Source organism: Montipora capricornis, chromosome 3 (genome assembly GCF_036669925.1).
Source record: "Montipora capricornis isolate CH-2021 chromosome 3, ASM3666992v2, whole genome shotgun sequence".
In the NCBI taxonomy this organism is placed as follows: Eukaryota; Metazoa; Cnidaria; class Anthozoa; order Scleractinia; family Acroporidae; genus Montipora; species Montipora capricornis.
Genome location: NC_090885.1, coordinates 73,715,967 through 73,736,948, shown reverse-complemented (window position 1 = coordinate 73,736,948; position 20,982 = coordinate 73,715,967). Strand labels below are relative to the sequence as shown.

General features: G+C 38.8%; 1 protein-coding gene across 1 annotated transcript; it reads right to left on the bottom strand.

Moving 5' to 3' along the window:
• Nucleotides 1-5,418: 5,418 nt before the first annotated feature.
• On the bottom strand, nt 5,419-20,944 carry LOC138044051 (bridging integrator 3-like). Its single transcript, XM_068890654.1, has 12 exons — nt 20,888-20,944; nt 20,589-20,628; nt 16,779-16,819; nt 15,971-16,032; nt 15,197-15,276; nt 12,555-12,608; nt 12,331-12,371; nt 11,664-11,724; nt 9,495-9,575; nt 8,208-8,270; nt 8,031-8,102; nt 5,419-6,588 (listed from the first exon to the last, which is right to left on the bottom strand). The coding sequence occupies exons 1-12, from the start codon at nt 20,893-20,895 to the stop codon at nt 6,436-6,438; spliced, it is 756 nt and encodes a 251-aa protein (XP_068746755.1). The 5' UTR covers nt 20,896-20,944; the 3' UTR covers nt 5,419-6,435.
• Nucleotides 20,945-20,982: the final 38 nt, after the last annotated feature.

Below are 20,982 nucleotides of genomic sequence, written 5' to 3'. Positions count from 1 at the left end.
GAAAAGCCCCCTATGGAGTGGTCAATTAAGTATGTATGTAAAAAACTATGTATGTTTGTACCCCATGCTTAAAATTGTCCATCAATATTATGTAATGACCTTGGGGTGGGGGTGTGAGATTAAAGGTGGTTTCAAGTGGTATTGTGAGTAACTTGTAAAACATCAGGAATATACATATTTACATTTTCTTGATCCATTCTGCACAAGACATGGTACCGTACATGCATATAAACTGCGTTCAGTTGTACGTGTATTTAAACTCTCATTCAGCCACGAGAAACCCCTCATACTTAGGTTTGGAGTACCCTCATTTTATTTCATTTCCCATGTTCTTCTAATAACAATAGTAAAACTACTGGCTGGACCCTTGTTGTTTTTCATTTTGTTCCCATTCAGTAGTGCAGTGCCATGCCATTGCAAACCTCAACAAGGAAACCCTACAGAGCACATTTTGGTAAAAACGTGTTTACTGCTTCTCACTAGGCAACATACTTTTGCCGGAGTGTACATTGTAGATTTTATGCATGACAAAACATTGGGAAATATAACAGGGCCTTTGCATTTACTCAGTACTCACCTGATGCCAAAGTGATTGGCATCAATTGAGGAATGACCTGAAAACAGAAACCATGGATTGAAGAGCAAAAGAGAAAAACACTACGTTCAGTTGATCCAACCCTGGTCAAAAAGAACCTAACAACCTCTCTGCCATTTTCCTGTTTTATGTTCCTTGTTTTATTTTCTCCAATAATTCACTTCTTCCCATGATGTCACTTCTTAATTTCTAATAGAAACACTTGTTAAAATTATGAATCAAACGGCCGTGGTTTGTAGAGTAACCGGCTGTGTGTCATTTTCAAAATGAATGTAGATCTTAGGTTTTGAGAGAATCTGTCCCTTTAAATTAATTTTTTAATTTACTTCAATTTTAGGGGAAAAGTAGCCAACTCCCTTGAATGAAGCAGCTGAATGTTTTTCATTTATGTCGGTGCTTACTGAAAACTACAGCAATGGATTAATTAGTGTTTAAACATAAAATCTTTAGAAATACTGATTTTGACTTTGAGTTTTGTACACACCTTAAGTGACGGTTGCATACTAATGGGCGCGGGTCGATTGACCCTATTCCGGAATAAGGAATACCGAGGAGTGATGATTAAAACGGTAGTTTTGGCGCGCTTCGAAGCAGCAAGGACAACAAAGACTAGGTTTAAAGATAGCATGTTTAGGGGATGTTAGACAATTTTTTATGTGAATCCACCGTAAAAACGAAGGATTGTCTACCTTATATTCCACGCATTCTTATTCCGGTAATACGGTCAATCGAACGCACCCTAATTCAAAGGTTTTTGAATATGCAGGAAATGCAGATCTTGACAAGTGTCATTGAAATCCAAGAAAAAAAATTTGAGGGTAACCACGCATTTTTCCAAGAGAGTTGATGAAGTAATATTTGTAAAAAGCTCTAAAATAACAAAGCAATGTATGGCGGTCTTTCTCATAATTGAGGCTTAATTCTGAAAATGCATGGTTACCCCCGATTTTCTTTTTGGATACCAAGAGCACTTACTAAGATCTACTTTCTGCCGATAGTTTCAAACTGCGCAAAAATATCCCTGTATTAGTGAGCATCACGATAGGAACCCCGAGTATCTCGAGCTGTGCAGAACATATGTGCAATAACAATAGTAGGCACCGTCCTTAAAATTCACAAAAAGGACCTCAGTTTAGGAATTCTGTAGCATCTGGTTCAAATAAGTAACAACAACAAACAAATCTTTATTTACAATAATAATAAAGATTTGATAACATTATTATTTATTGTCATAGAGTTGATCACAATTTTGATTTTCACACAAGTTTGTTTCTGATCAATTCTGTAAATTGATGAACCCTACTGCTGGAACCATTACTCAATACATATTACCTTCTTAGATATTTAATGTTTTCCCTTGAAGTTGTGTAAAATCTGGTCCAACAAGAATAGGTTCAGTACCATTAGGAAATCTTGCAAGCAAATGCTGTTTCAGTCTTTTAAAGTCTTCAGAAATTCGAGTGGGGGTCACAGCAACATTATATTTCTTGAGGTGGTTTGACTCTACAAACAGATCAAAATCAATTTTTCTGGAAATTTGGAAAAACATTTTTTTGTTCTCAACAAGTTGCAATGTGATGCAGTGATAAAACACAGATCACTCAGCTCTGGAGATCACTTGCGGACATAGTGTCTGAACTAGTGCTGACTGCTTTCCATTTTTTCTCACGAAATAAAGATGGCAAATTCATGAGGGTCAACATCATAAGCACATGATTAAAGATTGCACCAACTCATACCTATTCTCCCCACTCAAAAAAATCCATAGATGGTTTGCAACCAATCTATTGAAACACAGACAACAATGGCAAAATTTACAATATGAAAAACAAATTGCGATTTTGAGACGGCAATACCACATTATATTGACGGCTAGTTGGGAGAAAAATATTCCGTATTGGGCGGAGTCGCGAAGAGACGGAGCCCAATACGGAATATATTTTCTCCCAATGCCGTCAATATAAAGTGGTATTGCTGTCTCAATTCCATCAGTTATAAGGATAAATAAAAATGTAAACTAAATATCAACCTGCGAAATGTATTTGTTTGCGTACGTCAGCAACCCAATTCAGTGCAACAACGTCAATTTCAACATTAGAAACCAATCACAGGCTGCAAAAGTGAGACGGCAATACCACGAAATATTGACGGCTCCCGCATAGGCAAAACTATAAGAAGATCGCGATACTGCACTGGACAAACAAATTGAGCTAAGAGATATCACCAACATCATAGCAATGATGTTACATGAAAAACCACCCATATGAAACTCCCTCATTGTGGGTGGACGGTGTGGCAACATATTAAAACAGGAAGCTGTATTTAATTAAGGATGAATTATGGGCATCCCGTGATTACATTATTGGTTGGATACTTCAAACAGCACCATGTTTCATTCAAGTTTGATTTTCAGAGGTCACCAACTGAGAACAGCAAGAAACATACACCAAAAGAACACAAATATACATGTAATAATAATTATTTTTATAGCATTCTATAATAATTAGTATAGAATTCTATTCTTGCAGCACAAGGCACTTTAAACAATACATGCTATTAATGTGCAAATGAGTGGAGAAGTATAAGTTTCTTGCTGTTCTCAGTTGGTAACCCCTGAAATCTAATTTAAAAGAAACATGGCACTGTTTAAAAGCAACCCTTGGGGCAATTATGTGCCCCAAAGGTTGCCCTGGAGATAGGCAGCATATAATGCTCATAAATTTTGATAGTCATCAACTCAAAGCTTGATCCAACTCGATCTTTAAAAGTTCAAATTCCAGAGGGGTGGGGGGGGGGGGGGGGGGGGGAGCTGATGTTGCAGTTTCGATTTGATCAGCGCATTACGTACTCTGATCAAAGAGAATTGAAAATACCTAAGTGAACGGGCATTCTAGAATCTCGCTGAGATATTACGCGCTTACCATTGCCGAGTTCCCAACCAAATTTATACCCCCTGTTTGCTACAAACTTCACAATTTCGTAGGGGTTTCTTGGATCCCACGAGCCATTCTTGAACCTGCTACATAAACTTAAAGTAAAAAGCACTTCGAAACCAGCGTTCTGTGCTATCTCCGAGATTCTGTCCAGATCTTCCTCACCAATATGCACGGTCAATGTTCCATACGGCTTTTTCGAAGATCGGAAAACAACAAAATCGCTTGGAGTCCCTCCGATTCGAACATACGCCGGAGAAAGAGCTCTTGTGAGTGCTTTGAATCTTTTCTCTCTGGTTGCGTTAAACTTCCAGACATCTCTCCTTCTCCAGGTCAAACACACTGAAACAAATTTTTCGTCAACTCTAGCGATCACATTGTTGATATCCACCGTAACATTGAAAATGATTGTTGATGAAAAGGAAGTCTTCGACGTCGACAAACGTAAAATCCCGTTTTCGCTCCCGGGAGATGCAAGCAAGTAGACTACAACTAAAGTTGCAATGCTAAAAACCAAAGTATATATTTTAGAGCTTGAACACCCGTCAGCAAAAGTTAAGCACGAACACCTTTGAATTTTGATCACGTCGCGGTCTTGTGTTTGACTTTTCATAGTCTTACCGATTTCCGGCGCTTACAGAGGGCGACAGTTAAATTCGCGGAAGAAGAGTCAATGCCTCAGCAAACAAAAAGGAGATAAACTTGCCCGTATGCCCCAAACCGTGGCATACATTGTGTTTGCAGACAAAACCTCGCGTTTCCCCTGCTCGTGGATTGAAATAGCGTACAGTCGGAGGGGTAGTATCGAAAACGAAGACCCCGAAAACGAAGACAGAAGATCCCAAGAGACCTCGAAAAATGAGGCCTCTAGCTTGGCCACCAGCCCGGCTTGGGTTAAATTTAGAACAGTCAGAAAAATAGGAAAGGGAAGGACTGTGGACTGCGGACTGCGGACTGCGGACCGGTGTAAAACGTAGACTACCGGTAGGTATAAAACACGGACTGCGGGCCGGGTATAAAATGCGGACTGAATACAAAAAACTGTGAAAAAGGCACGGAGCAACAAAATAGCGGTAGGCTGACGACATGAGAATGGTGGAAAAAGTGTTTCGCGCCATAATTATCAACCATAGCGCACTGGATATTTTTTGGTTTCTCAAAACGACAATCAATACTCCACTGAAGGTTTTAGTTGAAATTTCAAAACGTTTGTGTGTTGTATTTATCACAGGTCACCAGCTTTATGTTTGAGATGGGAGATGCTGATTTCCTTTCCTTTTCCTTTTTAAATTAAAGTACAATTTTGTGATAAATCTCAACTCTTACTTTCTCTAGCCCAGTCGATGTTGTAACTGAGCATTTCTGTGTACGTGACAATATTTTGACACGGAATAAGAATAAGAGTACTCAAGGGCTTTTTTAAAATCTGTATCTGGGCCAGTATAAACCTAGTTTTGTTTCATACCTAGTCCGCAGCCCGCCTTTTTTACCTGTGGCCTGTTTCTCAAAAGCCCCGAAACTTTTCGGGCCTATTTCGGGTGCCACAATTCGCTTTATATCTTCGCAACGCCGAGGTTCTAAGCCACCAAACTTCGCAATCCTCTTAATTTTTCTTACATTAAAAGCATGTTAAAGGATCAGCTTTTGAAAATAAGAAGATTGCAGTTTGACAGCTGGCTTCTCGGGCCCGAAATGTTCTCGGGACTTTCGAGAAACAGAACGGGCAACTCAGTAATAAGTTGCGCATGCCGGGCTGAGATTTTTTCATGGAAACGCGTTCGGTGGGAGATGCTGATTTCCTTTCCTTTTCCACTTTAGAGCAAAATGGCCCACGGAATAGTCGTTATGTTTAAATAAAGAGATCAATAAGATAGCAAACCATAAGGCTTCTTTAAATTGTAGAATGGTGAATTTTAATAACAATTTAGTGAGACAAACTTCCTTCCTTCTTGTTGTTGTTACCTTTTTTCACACGACATATTCTAAATTCGGTCAGAATAAACTCGGAGTGCGGACCGGGTATAAAACGAGTCTCCCTCAAAATCAAAACCACACGATTCATCAAACCTTGAAAGTTCAGAATTGTTCTGTCATATTACGGTTTATATTAAAAAAGAAACTTATATTGAGAAAGATAGGTGCTGCCTTCTGGATAAAACGCTCCTCGCATGCAACAAAACCATTTCGCACTTCAGTGTTCAAGTAATCTTTCAAAAACATGTGCGAGTGCTTCATTGAATTTCAGAACGCAAGAAAACATTTGAAACTACGAGGCCGCAGGCCGAGTGGTTTAAATGTTTTCGTGCGTTTAGAAATCCGATGAAGCACGACGCACGAGTTTTAGAAATTGCTTCTCCAACAAAAGAAATTATAATTTCAATCACTTTTTTTAAAGTCAACTACTTTTTGTACACCTCATGGTTGCTCAGTAGCATGCGAGAGCTGTGAGTAACCACACTTGTTTGAAATTCATTTCAAAAGAGTAGTGTTTCATTGGGTTTCAAACTCGTCCCCGTGACCAGAATGGGGCGATACAATTGGCTTATTAACTTATGAATTTATGAGTTTGAGAAACACAATTCTCAAACAAGGGAAGCTTTAGTATTTTATCTCTTCTTGAATGAGTTGGCCTTTCTTTGGTAAAACCATTTGTATCATTTTGAGCAGTCGTTCCATTTTCCATGTTTAACATATCGTGCCAATTTGCTGTTTCACTCTTCGTATCTCTCTTTGGTGTTGGAAAAGAAAGAGCCTGTTTTCCTGTTCAGGTTGAATATATTCTTGAAATGGTCGTGCAATAAATTCAGCAATACTAATCGCGTTTTCTTATCTGAAATTCTTCCCTACATGTGAGTAGAACTCAGTCGTCAATAAATGTAAATACAGCACTAATTAAGCGATGTCAAATCAGCCATCCTCCACGATGGAAAGTGATCTGATTTCCGCTAGTTTTTGTTGCAGTTGTTGTTGGCAATCCTCGTCAGAAAGTTCTCCTTTTTTCCAGCCAAGCTTGTTCGTGAGGTCTGAAAGAGCTTCTGATGCTCGACTGTAATAGGCATCCTTTGAAAAACAGGAAAAGTCTTGTTTTATCAAACGAGTTTTTAAAGTGCCCCTGTGACCAAAAAATTAATCATTTTTCTTTGGATTTCAAAACTATGTAACACTACGAGACCAAAGTTTTAAGCCTTGATTTCAAAAAGACACCTGTTTATTTTAACTGGAATTTTGCTATTTAATGGTCCGCCATTACTAGCTTTAAGATCTTGAGAGAGCTGTATCGAGGAGAAAATGACGTCAAAGGATCACTTGAGTCACTAGGTCAGTTTTAAACGGTGAGTAATGGCGAAACCGACACCAGAAACTGCGCAAGAAAAACCTCTGGCACCCAGGGTACAAGGTAAACGGCCTTTGGATAAAGATCAAAGCTAAAAATTTGGCCAGTCAGGTGTTAAGCAAACACACCTTTAAAATCTGAAGAAAAAAAGGAAGGGATATTATTCCCGCAACTATTACAATATTTTCGGGAACAAACCCCGCGCGAGTTGATCGGAGGTGAATATTAGGGCGCGTTCGATTGACCCTATTCCGGAATAAGAATATGTGGAATGATGATTAAAGCGGTATGTTTGGCGCGTCTCGAAGCAGCAAGGGTAATAAAAATACGTTTAAAATAGCATTTTAGAAGATGTTTGACAATTTTAATGTGAATCTCCGTAAAAACGAAGGATTTTAAACTTATATTCCATGTATTCCTATTCAGGAATACGGTCAATCGAACTCACCCTTAGAGACTCGGCAAAAACGGCACACCTCTGAGTGTCATGTGATTTTTCCCTTTCCACAAAAACCAATCTTTAATTTCGTTAGTGTCCCAAATTAGTGCTCTTGTGCTAAATCCATTGAAACTTGCGGTTTTCGGTTCAAGGTCTGTAGGAACTCACGTTTAAACCTATAAGTTATGTTTTTTAATGCTTTAATTCTTGAATGAACAAATTTTTGCTGGTCATTTGCACATCCTTGAGCACGTAAAGTAAAACAATAATCCAACATGGCGCGTTTTTTCCCCGCCAAATGCCGAACCTTATGCTAAAGTCTATTTTTTTCCTCTATGGCAAACGGCAAACCTACTCACAGAGCGAGGGTCAAGCAAATAAAATAAAAGAACTAGACCATGATCAATCCTTTTTGCCCTCGAATGCTGTGTACAATAAGTTTCCTTCTTCTTTTTATACATAACATGTAATGCGAGTCGGTATGGACAACAATGCTGTGGGAATTTTCATAAATTGAATATCTCTCTCTCACGTGCCGCAACATAACATCCTCCAGAAAAATTTGTGTCCCCTGCATGGTTTGGCTGATGCTCGAGATTTTTTATTATGCCAATCCAAGTAACTATGAAATTTTGAATTATCTTGATAGGAAGTAAAAAGAAAAAACCCTTCCAGAAAATGTTCAATGTTCGGTGACCTTGAAAGCACTGAGGCAGCAGTTTGACTTACCCCAGATCGAATCATGGCTTCGAATGATGGCTCAAAATAGTCGATTCTTCCCTCTATTAGCTGTGGCAACTCCTGAAAGGGTGATACATATGACACTTTAAGTAACTATACCATAACCGATTAATTTAACCCTTTTGTGATATGTGGTAGAAAAGGTTCAAAGTGCGGCAAGCTTACCTCTAACATGGCAGCATTCTGTTTTTCATAATCAAGTTTTGCAGCTGCCAATGCCTGATTGGTCTGCAAAAAGAAAATCACATTTCTTTTAGTCAAATTCTACACGTCGGCGATAAAAGTTACTTTGTACACGTGAAAACTATTTTGGTGTGTTTCACGAAATAACCTATTTTACCAAGGCCGGACGGTTACTGACGAACTGAGCGCGATATTTAGACTTCCATCAAGGAGAAGAAGAAGGTCGTAACTTGAAGTGGGAAAAGAAACATGCCGTCACTGATACTACCGATAAAGTCGACATTAAACAGATATCTGTTATATTTCATGGAGATCGAACAAAGAGGGAAAGCACCCCGGGGGTGGGGGGGGGGGGGGTACTTTAGGAATTTCTGGGTGGGGTGCCGCTGGGACCCTGGAACCCTTAGCCTATACCAGAGCTAGTTCAGCTGAATTTTGCTACCCTATACTAGGGTAAACTCCCACCGATTTCCGTCTAAATACCGATGCTTGACAGTTAATAATATCAAGAAGAGTTTCATGATAGCCATTTATCGACACTGTTGAGGCTGAGTTGCGTAAACTTAAACTTTGCCGACTCGATGTTTTTATATTTTTGAGCGGGAATTTCTGGTTTCCTTAGTCTTGATAAAATCTTCAAGCGACTGGTCAGTTTCGTGAAAAATGATACCCTATTCTAGACCCAAACGCTCTGATCTATATACCCTATGCTAGAGTAAACTGCTTGAAAACCATACCCTTTACAGCGGCACATACCTATATAGCCCATATATGGCAATACCCCCCCCCCCCCTCCGGGGAAAGCACGCCATGAAATGTGCACGGCATTACAACAGACTAAGATCTCGGCAAAAGATCCGCGGAAAGCCTTCGAGATCTTTGAAATACCTTTAGCATGAAATTAATGATGCTCAACGATCTTCGCTACAATCTTTGAAGATCTTTTTTTTAACAAAGATAAAGATAAATATATTTCCCCCTTAGATACACTATCGAACAGACAGATAGTTACCGCTATGGAAAAAACCGTCGGCCAACAGTCGGCCGACAGCTGACCGACAGTTGGTCGACTGCCGGCACATTGGCCGGCTGTTGGCCAACTGTCGGCCGACAGTCGGTGGAGGTGTGCTGTTCTTCACTGTTAACCTGAAGGTAAGCCGACTTCAGACACCAATCTAAAACTGTCTTACGTTTTAAACTTCAGAACAATATTTTCCCGTTCTTCACGAATTTTTTTTTACATTTCCTAATTACATGTTAGTAGGTTACCGCTTCCAATTTGGCCTGATTTTGAGGCGTTTTCTCTCTTTCTTGTAACTTCAGCACTTTGGCTTGATACTTCTGGTAATCCTTTAAAACGGAAAGGTTAATTTTTTGAGAGCTTACAGAAGTCAAAATAATGCATGTATAATATCATTCATGGAAAGTTCATTCTGGGCATAGTCAATGCATTGAGATGGTTATGAAACTCGACAAGTGCTTTTGTTTCATGTTTTTGTCTGTATTTTTGGCTTTGACGGTACACAAAACACTCCTTTTTTCGGGAAGAAAACCAATCAAATCTTTCGATTGAGCACTGTCACGGTCAATTCAACATCGATTGCGACAACCGTTGTTCTCTCTTTTGAAGGTTCTGAGGTTTCATAACCAGTTCCTCGATTAACTATGTTCTGGGTCATGGGTATGGCCTTTTATATTTATTTCAGATGAACTTGAAATTCGCTAATATAATTTTTCACCTGTTGACGGGTGTAGCCACTGTAGCATATCCCCAAAATTTCAAAGTGCAAAAACCACACATCGGATAAAACATTATGCAATTTAATGGCTACCAATAACAAGCACTGAACTACCAGAACCCGCAAACATACAAATACCAAATGCTATTTAAGGCTCGGAAATACGAGCAACATTTTTGCCAAACTTGTCGTGCAACATTGATGCCGTGCACGTTGTCATAGAGCGATGTTGCACGTCCTACCACTCCCTTCCCCAACGTGTCACGCAACAAAAATTATTGTCTCAAGTTGCAAAAAACTTGTGCAAAAGTAGAATCTCGTTCAAATTTTTTTCATTTATAGCACGTTTTACCACCTGATGATGATGATGATAATGATACCTTTATTTAAGTGTCATAAAAGGATTCTAGTACATTACAGTACTAATTGGGGACACTCAACCAAGCTAGTTGAAGTAAAGTAAAATTATCCTAATTAAGACTTAAAGAATCTAAAATTCCTAAAAAATTAATATGTACAATTTATATCAATTTAATCAAATAAAATTTTAAAACATTATGAAAATTTATATATCATATTAGGTATTGCAGAGATGGCAAGAGGCACAGCTACTGTTGTCCAGTGCAGAGATATCTCTACAGTTTATCATTCGTTTGAAGTCTTTCAGAGTTGGTGCACTTCTCTCAGAGTTGGACAACTTGGACCTTAACATTGGGCCCAAGTATCTGATGGAGTGCCTTCCATACTTTATAGTATTATATCTTGGAAGGATAAAATCTGAGTTTCGGAAGCTATATGGCTTTAAATCATTTCTTTTGAAAATGTTTTCAAAGTAACCTGGCACCATTTGATGCTTAACCTTGTACATCAGAAATAATAATTATATCCTCCACCCTTCTTTCATTTAACGTATCTACATTAGCCCTTTTTAAAAGGTCTTCATAAGATCAGGCCATGTCCAGATAGATTAGGCATGTAGCCCTTTCCTGTATCCTTTCTAATTTACGTTTATCCAAGGCCCTGGCAAAATGCCAGGCAAAATTATTCATGTTAGCGAATACTTGCATCAATTACTTTTGTTGCATGGAAAGTTGAGGAAGAGAGTGGTAGGACGTGCAATATCGCTCTACAACTTGCATAGCATGAACGTTGCGCGACAAGTTTGGCTAAATGTTGCTTGTGTTTCCGCATCTTTAGGTCACATGACAAAGGCAAATAATTCAATTTAACAGGAAAAATACCTTAAACCATTATTTATCCAAAATTAAGATAGTCTGAAGCATGAGTCCACGCATCATCTAGGGAGCTTTGAAAAACCAGGTCACGATATTTGTTACATTTCTGATACAATTTAGAATTTTAAAAACCTGGAACTGACTTAACAGAAGAGTCCTCAATGGGGGGGGACATACTGGTAGTTTTTGACAGCTTAACCCACTGACACCTCAAATGTCTAAGGACAAGGATGTCCCCAGTTGACGAGATAAATAGTCTGGCGTTAGACAGAGTAAAATCTGTTAAGTCTCACACCCAGGAGTCAATCGGTTAACTTTTTCTTCCCAAGAGTGACATTAAAAGATTCTACAATGTCTGATGCCAGATGTTTTACTCATCAACCTAAGTGGTGAAAGGGTTGACAACTTCTTCGTCCACTCAGATACTACATGCCCTTTAATCTCAGTGTTATTAGAATGTGTACCTGCAGTGCTTGGTCTCTTCGTTTTATTGCTGCATTAACACTAGGAAACACACCACTGAACCTGCATAATTTTTAGAAACCATAATATTTTTAGTTACTGTTTCTTACAATCGTAGTTTCACGAAATTCTTTGGAGATCTACAAGGTTCAAAGTTAATTTTGAGTATGACTGTTGTGATATACAAGTCATGTAGATTACATATTACTATCTACTCTACTAAAAGCAATTAAGAATTGAAAATCATCAATGTTGATGATAATGACAATGATTATTTCTCAAATTGTCTCAGCTTTAATGGTTGATGGTCAGACTCAAAACTCAAGAACATTTCTCAAGACCTTTGCAGAGGGAAGTACATTTGAAATGCTGCTTTCTGGATGAGTTCTTATCTTTGCTGGAAATAAGATTGTCACAGGATACTGTTAATCGCTATTACTGTTGTTGTTGTTGTCGTCGTCGTCACGATCATCATCATCGTTAAAGACCCACCTGCAGCAGACAGGCTTTTTGAACATTTGTTTTTGGTATGGAAATTCACATTGCTCATTGCAGCGATCTGATTGGATGAATTTCAGCTTTGGCTGGATTTCCATGTATGAAAATTGTTCCACAACATGCAAATTATGGTTGTCGGTTGATAGTGGGCCTTAAATTACAATGCATTACTTTTTCATGGGTTCTGCAACTGTCTTCTGATTCCTTATCACCTGTAAACAAAGAAAGACAAAACACAAAAAAACAGGCAGCTGTCATTTTAGCTCCTAGCAGCCAACCATGGGCTAGCCACGCCACTACTCTATAAATCTGCCAGTAACTGTGAAATAATCATTTAATCTCTTGATGTTTTTATAATTTTTACTCAAATAGAGAGGCTTTGGAGAAACACTCACCAGTTCTTGTCTTAACTCATCCAGCCTTTCAGCACAAACTGCATATTCTTGAAGCTAGCACAAGAACCAATAACTATTGTTACTGGACATCTTATTAAGACCATCATCTTATGACAAAAATAGATTTCTTTCCAGTTTAAATATTTGTTACTATTGATAACCCTGGAGTTTTTAACAGAAAAAACAAACAAAAACAAACAAGCTAGGTGTCTTTTCATTCACAACTCATTTTTTGGTCACCGTCATGTCTAGGAACAACAGGAAAAGAAGGGAACTTAAAGCACAGTTTCATTTCCTGTCACCTTGGGCTCTACTCCAGACCTTGAACTCATTTTATGAAATTTATTTATGCCTGACACTTACTGGCTTTTATCTGTCTAATGCCACATGACTTTAGTCTTCAAAGGGGGCCACTTCATGGAAGAATGGTAAGGTAAAAAGGTAAAGTCTGCTACAAGCCTAGAAGGCCCACCAGGCCGGCGCTTATCTCCGGTTTCTCTAGCATGAAGCGACTCTAGGGGTATTTCTACTCCCCCCTGGATGGGATGCTAGTCCATCGCAGGGCTCCCCCCTGCATTAAGTACACCGGTACCCATTTATACACCTGGGTGGAGAGAGGCACCGTGGGAGTAAAGTGTCTTGCCCAAGAACACAACACAATGTGCCCAGCCAGGACCCGAACCCGGACCACTCGATCCGGAGTCGAGCACACTGACCATGAGGCCACCGCCCCTCCCATGGAAGAATGGGTTGATCCTTCAACCCTTACAATCCGGAGTGAGACTTTTAGATTTTACTCTGACGGCAGATGATTACTCTTCAATGGGGGCCGCTTCAGAGACAAATGGATTGGGTTAATGACGACATAGTTGTTCAGTGAGAGATTAACCCATTGACTCCCAGGGGCCAGCTGTCTGGCCAGTTCAGGCTGGGTTGGGTGTCAAAAGGTTAAATAAAAATTTTATTACTGGGTTGCCTTATAAGGCAAACCCAGTCGAGGTCTGCGTTTAGTTTGTTTGTTTTCTTTTTTTTCTTTTTTTTCTTTTTTTTTTTTTTTTTTTTCCGTGTCGGTAAAAGTCTTGCCTGTCACTCCCCTGGTAAGTGGTGTCTTTGTGGATAGAGCCTTCTGCGCGTATTTTCGTAGGATCGAGAGGGTAGTGGAACTGCGTAGATTTCTCTGGTGGACACAGTAGAATCATTAACTTAGCCTGCAATGGCGTCGAAAGTCATGCAACGCGAATGGCGTTTTAGTGGATCCTTAAACAAAATATACCCTTATGGAGCTCAATAATGGAAAGTCAGTTGGATAAACTAGGCATGAATCTCAAAAGCGACGAGTACTGGACTTCGACAACAATCTATCGCCCGTCGAGACGAAATCAAAGTGAGCAGTATTTACCTGAAGTACAAGGTAATTTGACACAATTGAGTTTGTTGTCTTCACGCACGCAATGAAATAGGAAGAGGTTTTCGCCTCTAAGAGCAAATATGTTGTTTGTCTCAATAAAACTTTCGCTGGAAAAGGATTCTGTGGTATTTTCTGCCTTTGTGAATTATAATATCATGTTGTGTATTGAATTTTCGAGCTTAAGGTTGAAATGTGATATGCGAGAAGTTTTTTAGTTTTGCTCTGTAAGCGGGAAGGGTTCACAGGCCTGTTGAAAGCGTGCTCGAGTTTCAACAAAATGAGCCCCAAAATCAGTGAAAACTTGTGACGCAGATGAATAATAAAGTAGCTGCTATTTCCAAAATGATGGAATTACCTGGTGATAATAACGTCGTACGCGTCTTGGAGAGTAAATTTTGACTTTGCATAAACAAGAGTTGGGCGATTGTGATCTTTGTTTTGACTTCGCTCATTTCATTGTCAAACTTTATAACACTTGACAGAAAAAGAAACTTTTTAAAAACCCGGTATCTTGCCATCATTTGACACAGATGCTTCACTGTTTGACGAGTAAACATGCAGCGGTAACGTAATCACGGCGCCCGCTGAATTCCGGCCATGTCACTTTTCGATTTTGCAATTTACTTGAACGTAGCAAAAATCTCCCAAAATGTTTGTCGCTGATCGTAACTTTTTATATTCTATATTCACGGTTCAAAATTAATGTTGTTTTGATGTCGTAAATATTTTATTCTCGATCGACCGTCCGGGAAACTTCCTTCTGCTCTTTCTGAAAACTGTGTATCAATAGTTATTTGCTTTTTCATCAATATTTGTTTTGCATAAAGCAAGCTAACAAGATCTGTACCTTGCTGAGTTCGCATTTGTTAGAGTTAATAGTATTTTCGGTCCGATGCTTCTGTTTTAAGAGGGGTACATTGTTTCGGTCTCCCATCCAAACACTAACCCCGCCCGGCAGGGCTTAACTTCAGTGAACTTTAGTATTAGAAAGCCTTCAGATGCTCAGAGGGCACACTTGTGGTAAAAAGAAGTTGTGAGGGAACTTGAAAATTATCAACATGTCAGCCCAGAAGCCAATGTTTCTCGCTTCTCTTTTATTTGTTATTCTTCAGAGACTGGAATGCTGTATTTCAATACCACACAATTCAGTGCCTTCTGATTTTCTGTAGCACGTACCACAGGCAACCCAGTGTATGCTTCACAGAAGCATCTCGTTTATCATAAAGTTACTTACTGGCTCCCTAAACAAGTCATCTTGTGAAACAGGACTTGCTGCAAGATCTTGATAAATTCTCACTTCAGCTTTTGACAATGCTTTAAAAATGGGGGAAAAAGGGAAAGGTGTTTTTAGCCATAATTATTTTTATCTGGATTTAGTGGATGCAGAGCCATTCTGTGGATTACAATAATAATTATTATTCCAAACTAGGTTTTACCATTAAAAGGCTGTATACCAGTATACATATTCCTCACAAGTGGAATACTTTTATTACTAATTTTCAGCAAAATTCATTATCGCAACCAAACCTTGAACAATTTATTGGCATGACAGCACATATCACTTTCCCAAGTATCTATATCATTTGCCAAAATTGTTATACAAGTTTGTAACCTCCAACAACTTTTAAATGAACCAGCAGAGGAATAAGCTCATCTCCACCACATCATTAAATTCCCTATGATACACGGAAAAAAACTGGTTTGAAGAGGTTTCAATTGGTGGCTTTATCTATTGGATTTAAATTTAGCCAAAATTTGACAATTTCAACTGAAAATCTAAAGCTATTTACATGTTTATTACAGCGGTTATCAGTCACATGCGCCCCTCAACTACATTGCTTTCATGTTTAGAAAGTAAAATTTAGGGTGTCGTCAATCAAATGTTTCCATGACAATAGCCCTGTTCTCTTGGCGGCAGTTGAATTTGTCATGGAAACATTTTACTCTCGAATATGAAAAAAATGTTGTTAAGGGGCGCGTGTGACTGATAACTGCTGTAAATTCTCACCTGATAGAGCTTCTCCATAATTTTTGGTATCTTTGTAAATCTTCTTTGTTGCTCCTTCCAGTCTGAATTAACAATAATAATTTACAAGTTAAAAATAAAGGCTAAAAGTAATGCCAAGTGCCTGGAATGTAATACTACAGCATTAGCTCTAACATTCTTGGTGTCTACTGAAAAACTGTCCACTTTAACCCCCCTTAAGAGTGACACAAGTAAAAAATTTTCACCTGTCTTATCTTAGATGATTTTACTTGTCAATGGGAGCTGCTTCAGAGGTAGAAGGGTGAATGGTTTTGGACAATCTAATTTTCTAAAATTACATTAAATTAAATTAACTTCAACTTCATTCATTCAATTCAATGAAAGGGAAGAATACCACAGGTTATCCCATCAAGGGTCTCCACCTGCAACCGGATGTAATTGACTGAGAGTCGATTTTGATGGGGGAGGAAAACCAGAATACCCAGGGAAAAACCCTCAGAGTCAGATTGAGATTGACTAAAACTCAGCCCAAATACGACCTCGGGGCCAAAAGTTGAACTCAGGTCGCAGAGGTGGAAGGCATAGTCAATAACCACTAAGTCATCCTGACTCCCCTAATCTAAATCTTAATGACACAACAGTCACTAAACGAATGTATTGATAGGAGGACACTACACCATAAGCTGCCATACAACTCACAAAATTAACCATGTTTGCTAACGTTAATGTAATGTAGAGTCATGAATACTTTGTCAACAAGGCTGGAGTTAAAGGCAAACTGTGGAAGATGCATACAATGTATTTTGCAATAGTAAAGAATCTTACTTACTGGTTGAATCTTGCCACCTCTCTCTCAAATTCCCTATCCCCCTATAAGAAACCAACAGAGTGTGCAATTTACCATCTTGAAATAACTAAATGCCAGTTTGAGGTCAGAAAAAATTCCATTCATAGATGTTGCAATTAAAATTTTTCCATGGTTAAAATTTTTTCAAATTAGTTTGTATTTTAATTTACTTACCTTTGTTTCATATTATGGTCACATTATGTCTATAAGCAAGGCTGCTGCCTAAGACAATTTTTCCGGAGCCCTTTGGGCTTCCAACATTAAAAATTAGTAGCCCAAGTCATTTTTCAAGAGCCCAGAATTAATTAATTAAAAGTGAGGATGAATCACAGTGATAAGCTAGGTGGCCATTCGGGCTACTCATTCAGAAATTTGGTCGCCCACACTCGCAAGTAAGGCGCCCCAGGCGACCGGGTGACCATTAGGCAGCAGCCTTGATAAGCCAAAGGAAAGTAAAAAAATCTCTATAATAAGTTTGAAAAAAATTTTGAAAACCAAGGAAAAATTTTAACTAATACAACCTTGCCACTTACAGGTATCAACTTTACACTTCCCTACAGACAGCTAATCAAGTCTTTTTCTACTTAGTAACAAAATACAAAAAATATGGCAGCCGCAGTGTGTATAATATCAAGATTTACATTCTCATATCCTCACCCAGAGGGTGCTGTATTTTCTTCTTCTTACTCTTGATTGCCTTCCAAGACAGCTTAACATCATTTTGAAATATTGAAACGAACGTTTCAACTTTCAAACATGACAAACACTGCAGCTAAAATCCTCATACAAGACTGCGGTAAATAAAAGTGATTTTAAAAAGAAAACATTTCCTTGACATGAAATTAAATGCCCACAAGCTTTGAATTCTCCTTCAGCTTGAAAAGTTGTCTTTTTACAAACAAAACTTCGGTACGGATGAGACACAAAAACTACCAATATTTGAACCAAAAATTATTACTCTTGATAATTGGTTAATTAATAATTAAAAAGGTCATTGTTTTCAGTACCAGATGTCTTATAAACCTTGTGTTTTGTCAAATCAAATTCTGCCAATCAACTTTCTTGTTACATAAAAAGTATAAAAATGCTCAAAATGCAAATGTGCAAATCAATAGTGTGAAATCATCAAGTACTTTATAATTAAAAATTATACAAAGATTGCTGCACTCCATTATCTTTGTCTACTATGAAAAACAATACGATATTTGAAATTCTGTTACACAAAAATTGAAATACAAGAGTTGGTAACAAGTTTTTTCATGTTATAAATTATTAGTTTATAGACACAAATACTTAATCACTTAGTAACAAAGGAGTTTTCCCAAGTTGCTTTATTAAAATATATCAAAAACCTAGAGCATGGGCAGGCAAAATGAAATCTGGGAATTTTTTGTTACATTCCAATTCTATATATTATGTTAGGATAGTAGTTTACTCCATAATCAAGGCTGCTGTCTAACGGTCGCCCGGGGCGCCTTACTTGATTCATCCTCACTTTCATATAAATTTGATCCCAGCAAGAATTAATTAATTCTGGGCCCAGAAAATTTTCTTAAGCAGCAGGCTTGAAGGACATATACAAAACATGGACCCCAGTTCCATGGAGTACCCATGTGGACCAGGTCCATGGACCCCTTCATGGACTGGGTCCATGGACTACCCCTGTGGACCAGTGACCCCTCATTTTGTACAGTTACAAGCAGAAAAATCTTTAGACAAAAAGTGAAGTGATCCAAGCACTAATGTCTGGGCAGTGTGAGCAAATATTGTCTTTTACAGACACATGAAAAAATTCAGGTGCCTCCAACAGGATTCGAACCCATGACTGCTGCGATTCCCGTGCAATGCTCTACCATGCCAACTGAGCTATGAGGCCACTCAGTTGGGAGCAGGTCATGTTTTGCATACGTCCTCCTCTTGGGGCCTTTGCATGCATTGTTGGCATGGCCTGTCTTATGTCATGCTGGTAAGGATTCAGCCCAGTGGTTGGCTCAGTCGGTTGAGCATCCAATTGCCATGCTGGAGGTTGCGGGATCAAAACCCTGGCCGGTGTCCTAGCGAATTTAGAGCCCTTTAGATTTGGAACCAACGCTTCTTGAACCGTGTGTGTTCTTTAACATCCCATGCAAGTGACGTGAAACAGGGTCTACAGTTTATTGTACTTATCGCAGACTAGTGCATGACTTAATTAAGCTTCCATGAGAAAGGAGTTAAACTTCCCATCTACTTTACAAAATGCAGCCATGAATGCTTTAACCGACCTTCACTGATCTGGTCTTTTTCGCAAAGATTTATGCTTTATGGTATTGGTCAGTTTCCCCAATCCAAGCTCTAACTCTGCCTCAATGAACAGTTCAATAAGCTGTAATGGGGGGCCCAAATCCGCGAACGGGGGACATAGTTCCCAGTGTAGTGGGCTCTTACTCATTCTGTTCTGGGGTCACCTGTGTAAACTACTTGTTATTAAGATCACTGTAAACTGCACAGCTGCTACTTGCACCAGAAAAAAAAGCAGTCCGGCAATGTCCCCCACAAAGTGTTGTTCATTGACCCTGAAAAGCCCCCAGGGGAGTGGCCGTTGTAGGCCTATTTAGGCCTAAAACGATATTTAATCTGAAATCCAACCTTTTGTTGGTTAGTATTCAATGTATGGTGGGGTCATACATGGTGTTTTGGTGCTTTGTTTCGCTGTTTCGCTTTTTTTTGTTATGCCCCGTCCAGCCTTGCATAATGTTATTGTAGCTGGCCATGATTGACGACCAAAACATGAGCAAATTAAATGTGCTGAACTCTTAAACTTCTGTACACCAAACGTGTACTTGTAAGGGGAGATATTAATCAAATTTACAGAGTAGATTTGCCAGGTGGGTGGAGGGGTGAGGGAAAACCTCTCCTTGGGTGACACCTATTTTCACACATTTTCAAACTGTGCCTTTCTAGATATTATTTTATAGATAGTGACACAAGTTCCAGAATAAGGGTGCCTATATGTAGAGATCCAGAGCTCTCCATATGAAAAATATAGCTCTGTTTAACCTAAGTCAAGAGCTGACAACGATCTTGTGATTAATGCAATTAACTCTAAGAGCATTTTGCCTTGACTGAGTTGACATACGAGTGTGCAAGATGAAACTGTGTTTCTAAAGGACTCCCAGGGAAGTCCTTGTTCCCTTTCAAAAATTTGCCTGCATTCTCAAGTTTTTTGTTCCCTTATTCCCTAAGTTCAAATCAGGCATGTTCCCTTGTTCCCCAAAACCCCTGGGAGATCCTCATTTCTTTTGCAACAAACTCAGCTAGGAAAGACGTACCGGTAATACTATCTTCAAAAGAGGATGACCATAAACAGTGAGTCAACATGTCAAGAAAAAGCAAGGAAAAGCCAACTTCCTTTTTCTTGAATAAATGATCCTAAGCAATATGGTGAGGAAATGAAATAAAAGTTGAAGTAGGCAGCTGATGCATCTATCACAGATTTTCAAACTTTTCTTAAAAAATATAAGTGAGTACTATATGCTTGGCATGCATTGATTTGATAGTCACCACTGAAAAGTGGGCTTTACATGCTTCACCTAGTGGAAATTGTACTTCTCACAAACTGGATGCCATTTGTCTCCCACACAAGAATGCAAGAAAAAGAAAAATGGTCTTCCTGGTTCATGTAGTGGAAATTGTACATTCTCTACTTTCTCAGAGTCCCTGATGAATCGAACACATCAGACTAGGGTGTTGAAAAGTTGGGTCTTTAAATACGGGATACAGGATATTTAGGTAAAAAATTGATGTTGTACTCACCGTCTGCTTCGTCGATTGTTTTGCTTTTTTGAATGGATTCCTGTTTAGATTTGAAGTCAAATTACAAATGCTTCAGCAACTTCAACAGCGCTATCCGCTAATTGAAAACTATCTAAGAACATGCAGGTTTCTCTGTAAAAAAAAATATTTTAAAAAACTGGCCATAATTTGTAGGTACTGTACGTAAAAAATCCCAGGACACCATGCAAGAAAAACGGCCATTTGCGCACAAAACTAATTCGGCTGCGACACCTGCACAGTATTTTTTTATCTGAACATACACACGATATACTGCTTACCAACTCATATTCCTTTCGATGTTGAATGAATCGTGACCATTCGTGTGTCTCCGTAAATTTACCGAACTCTTCGAAGTCTCGCACCATCGTCTTCA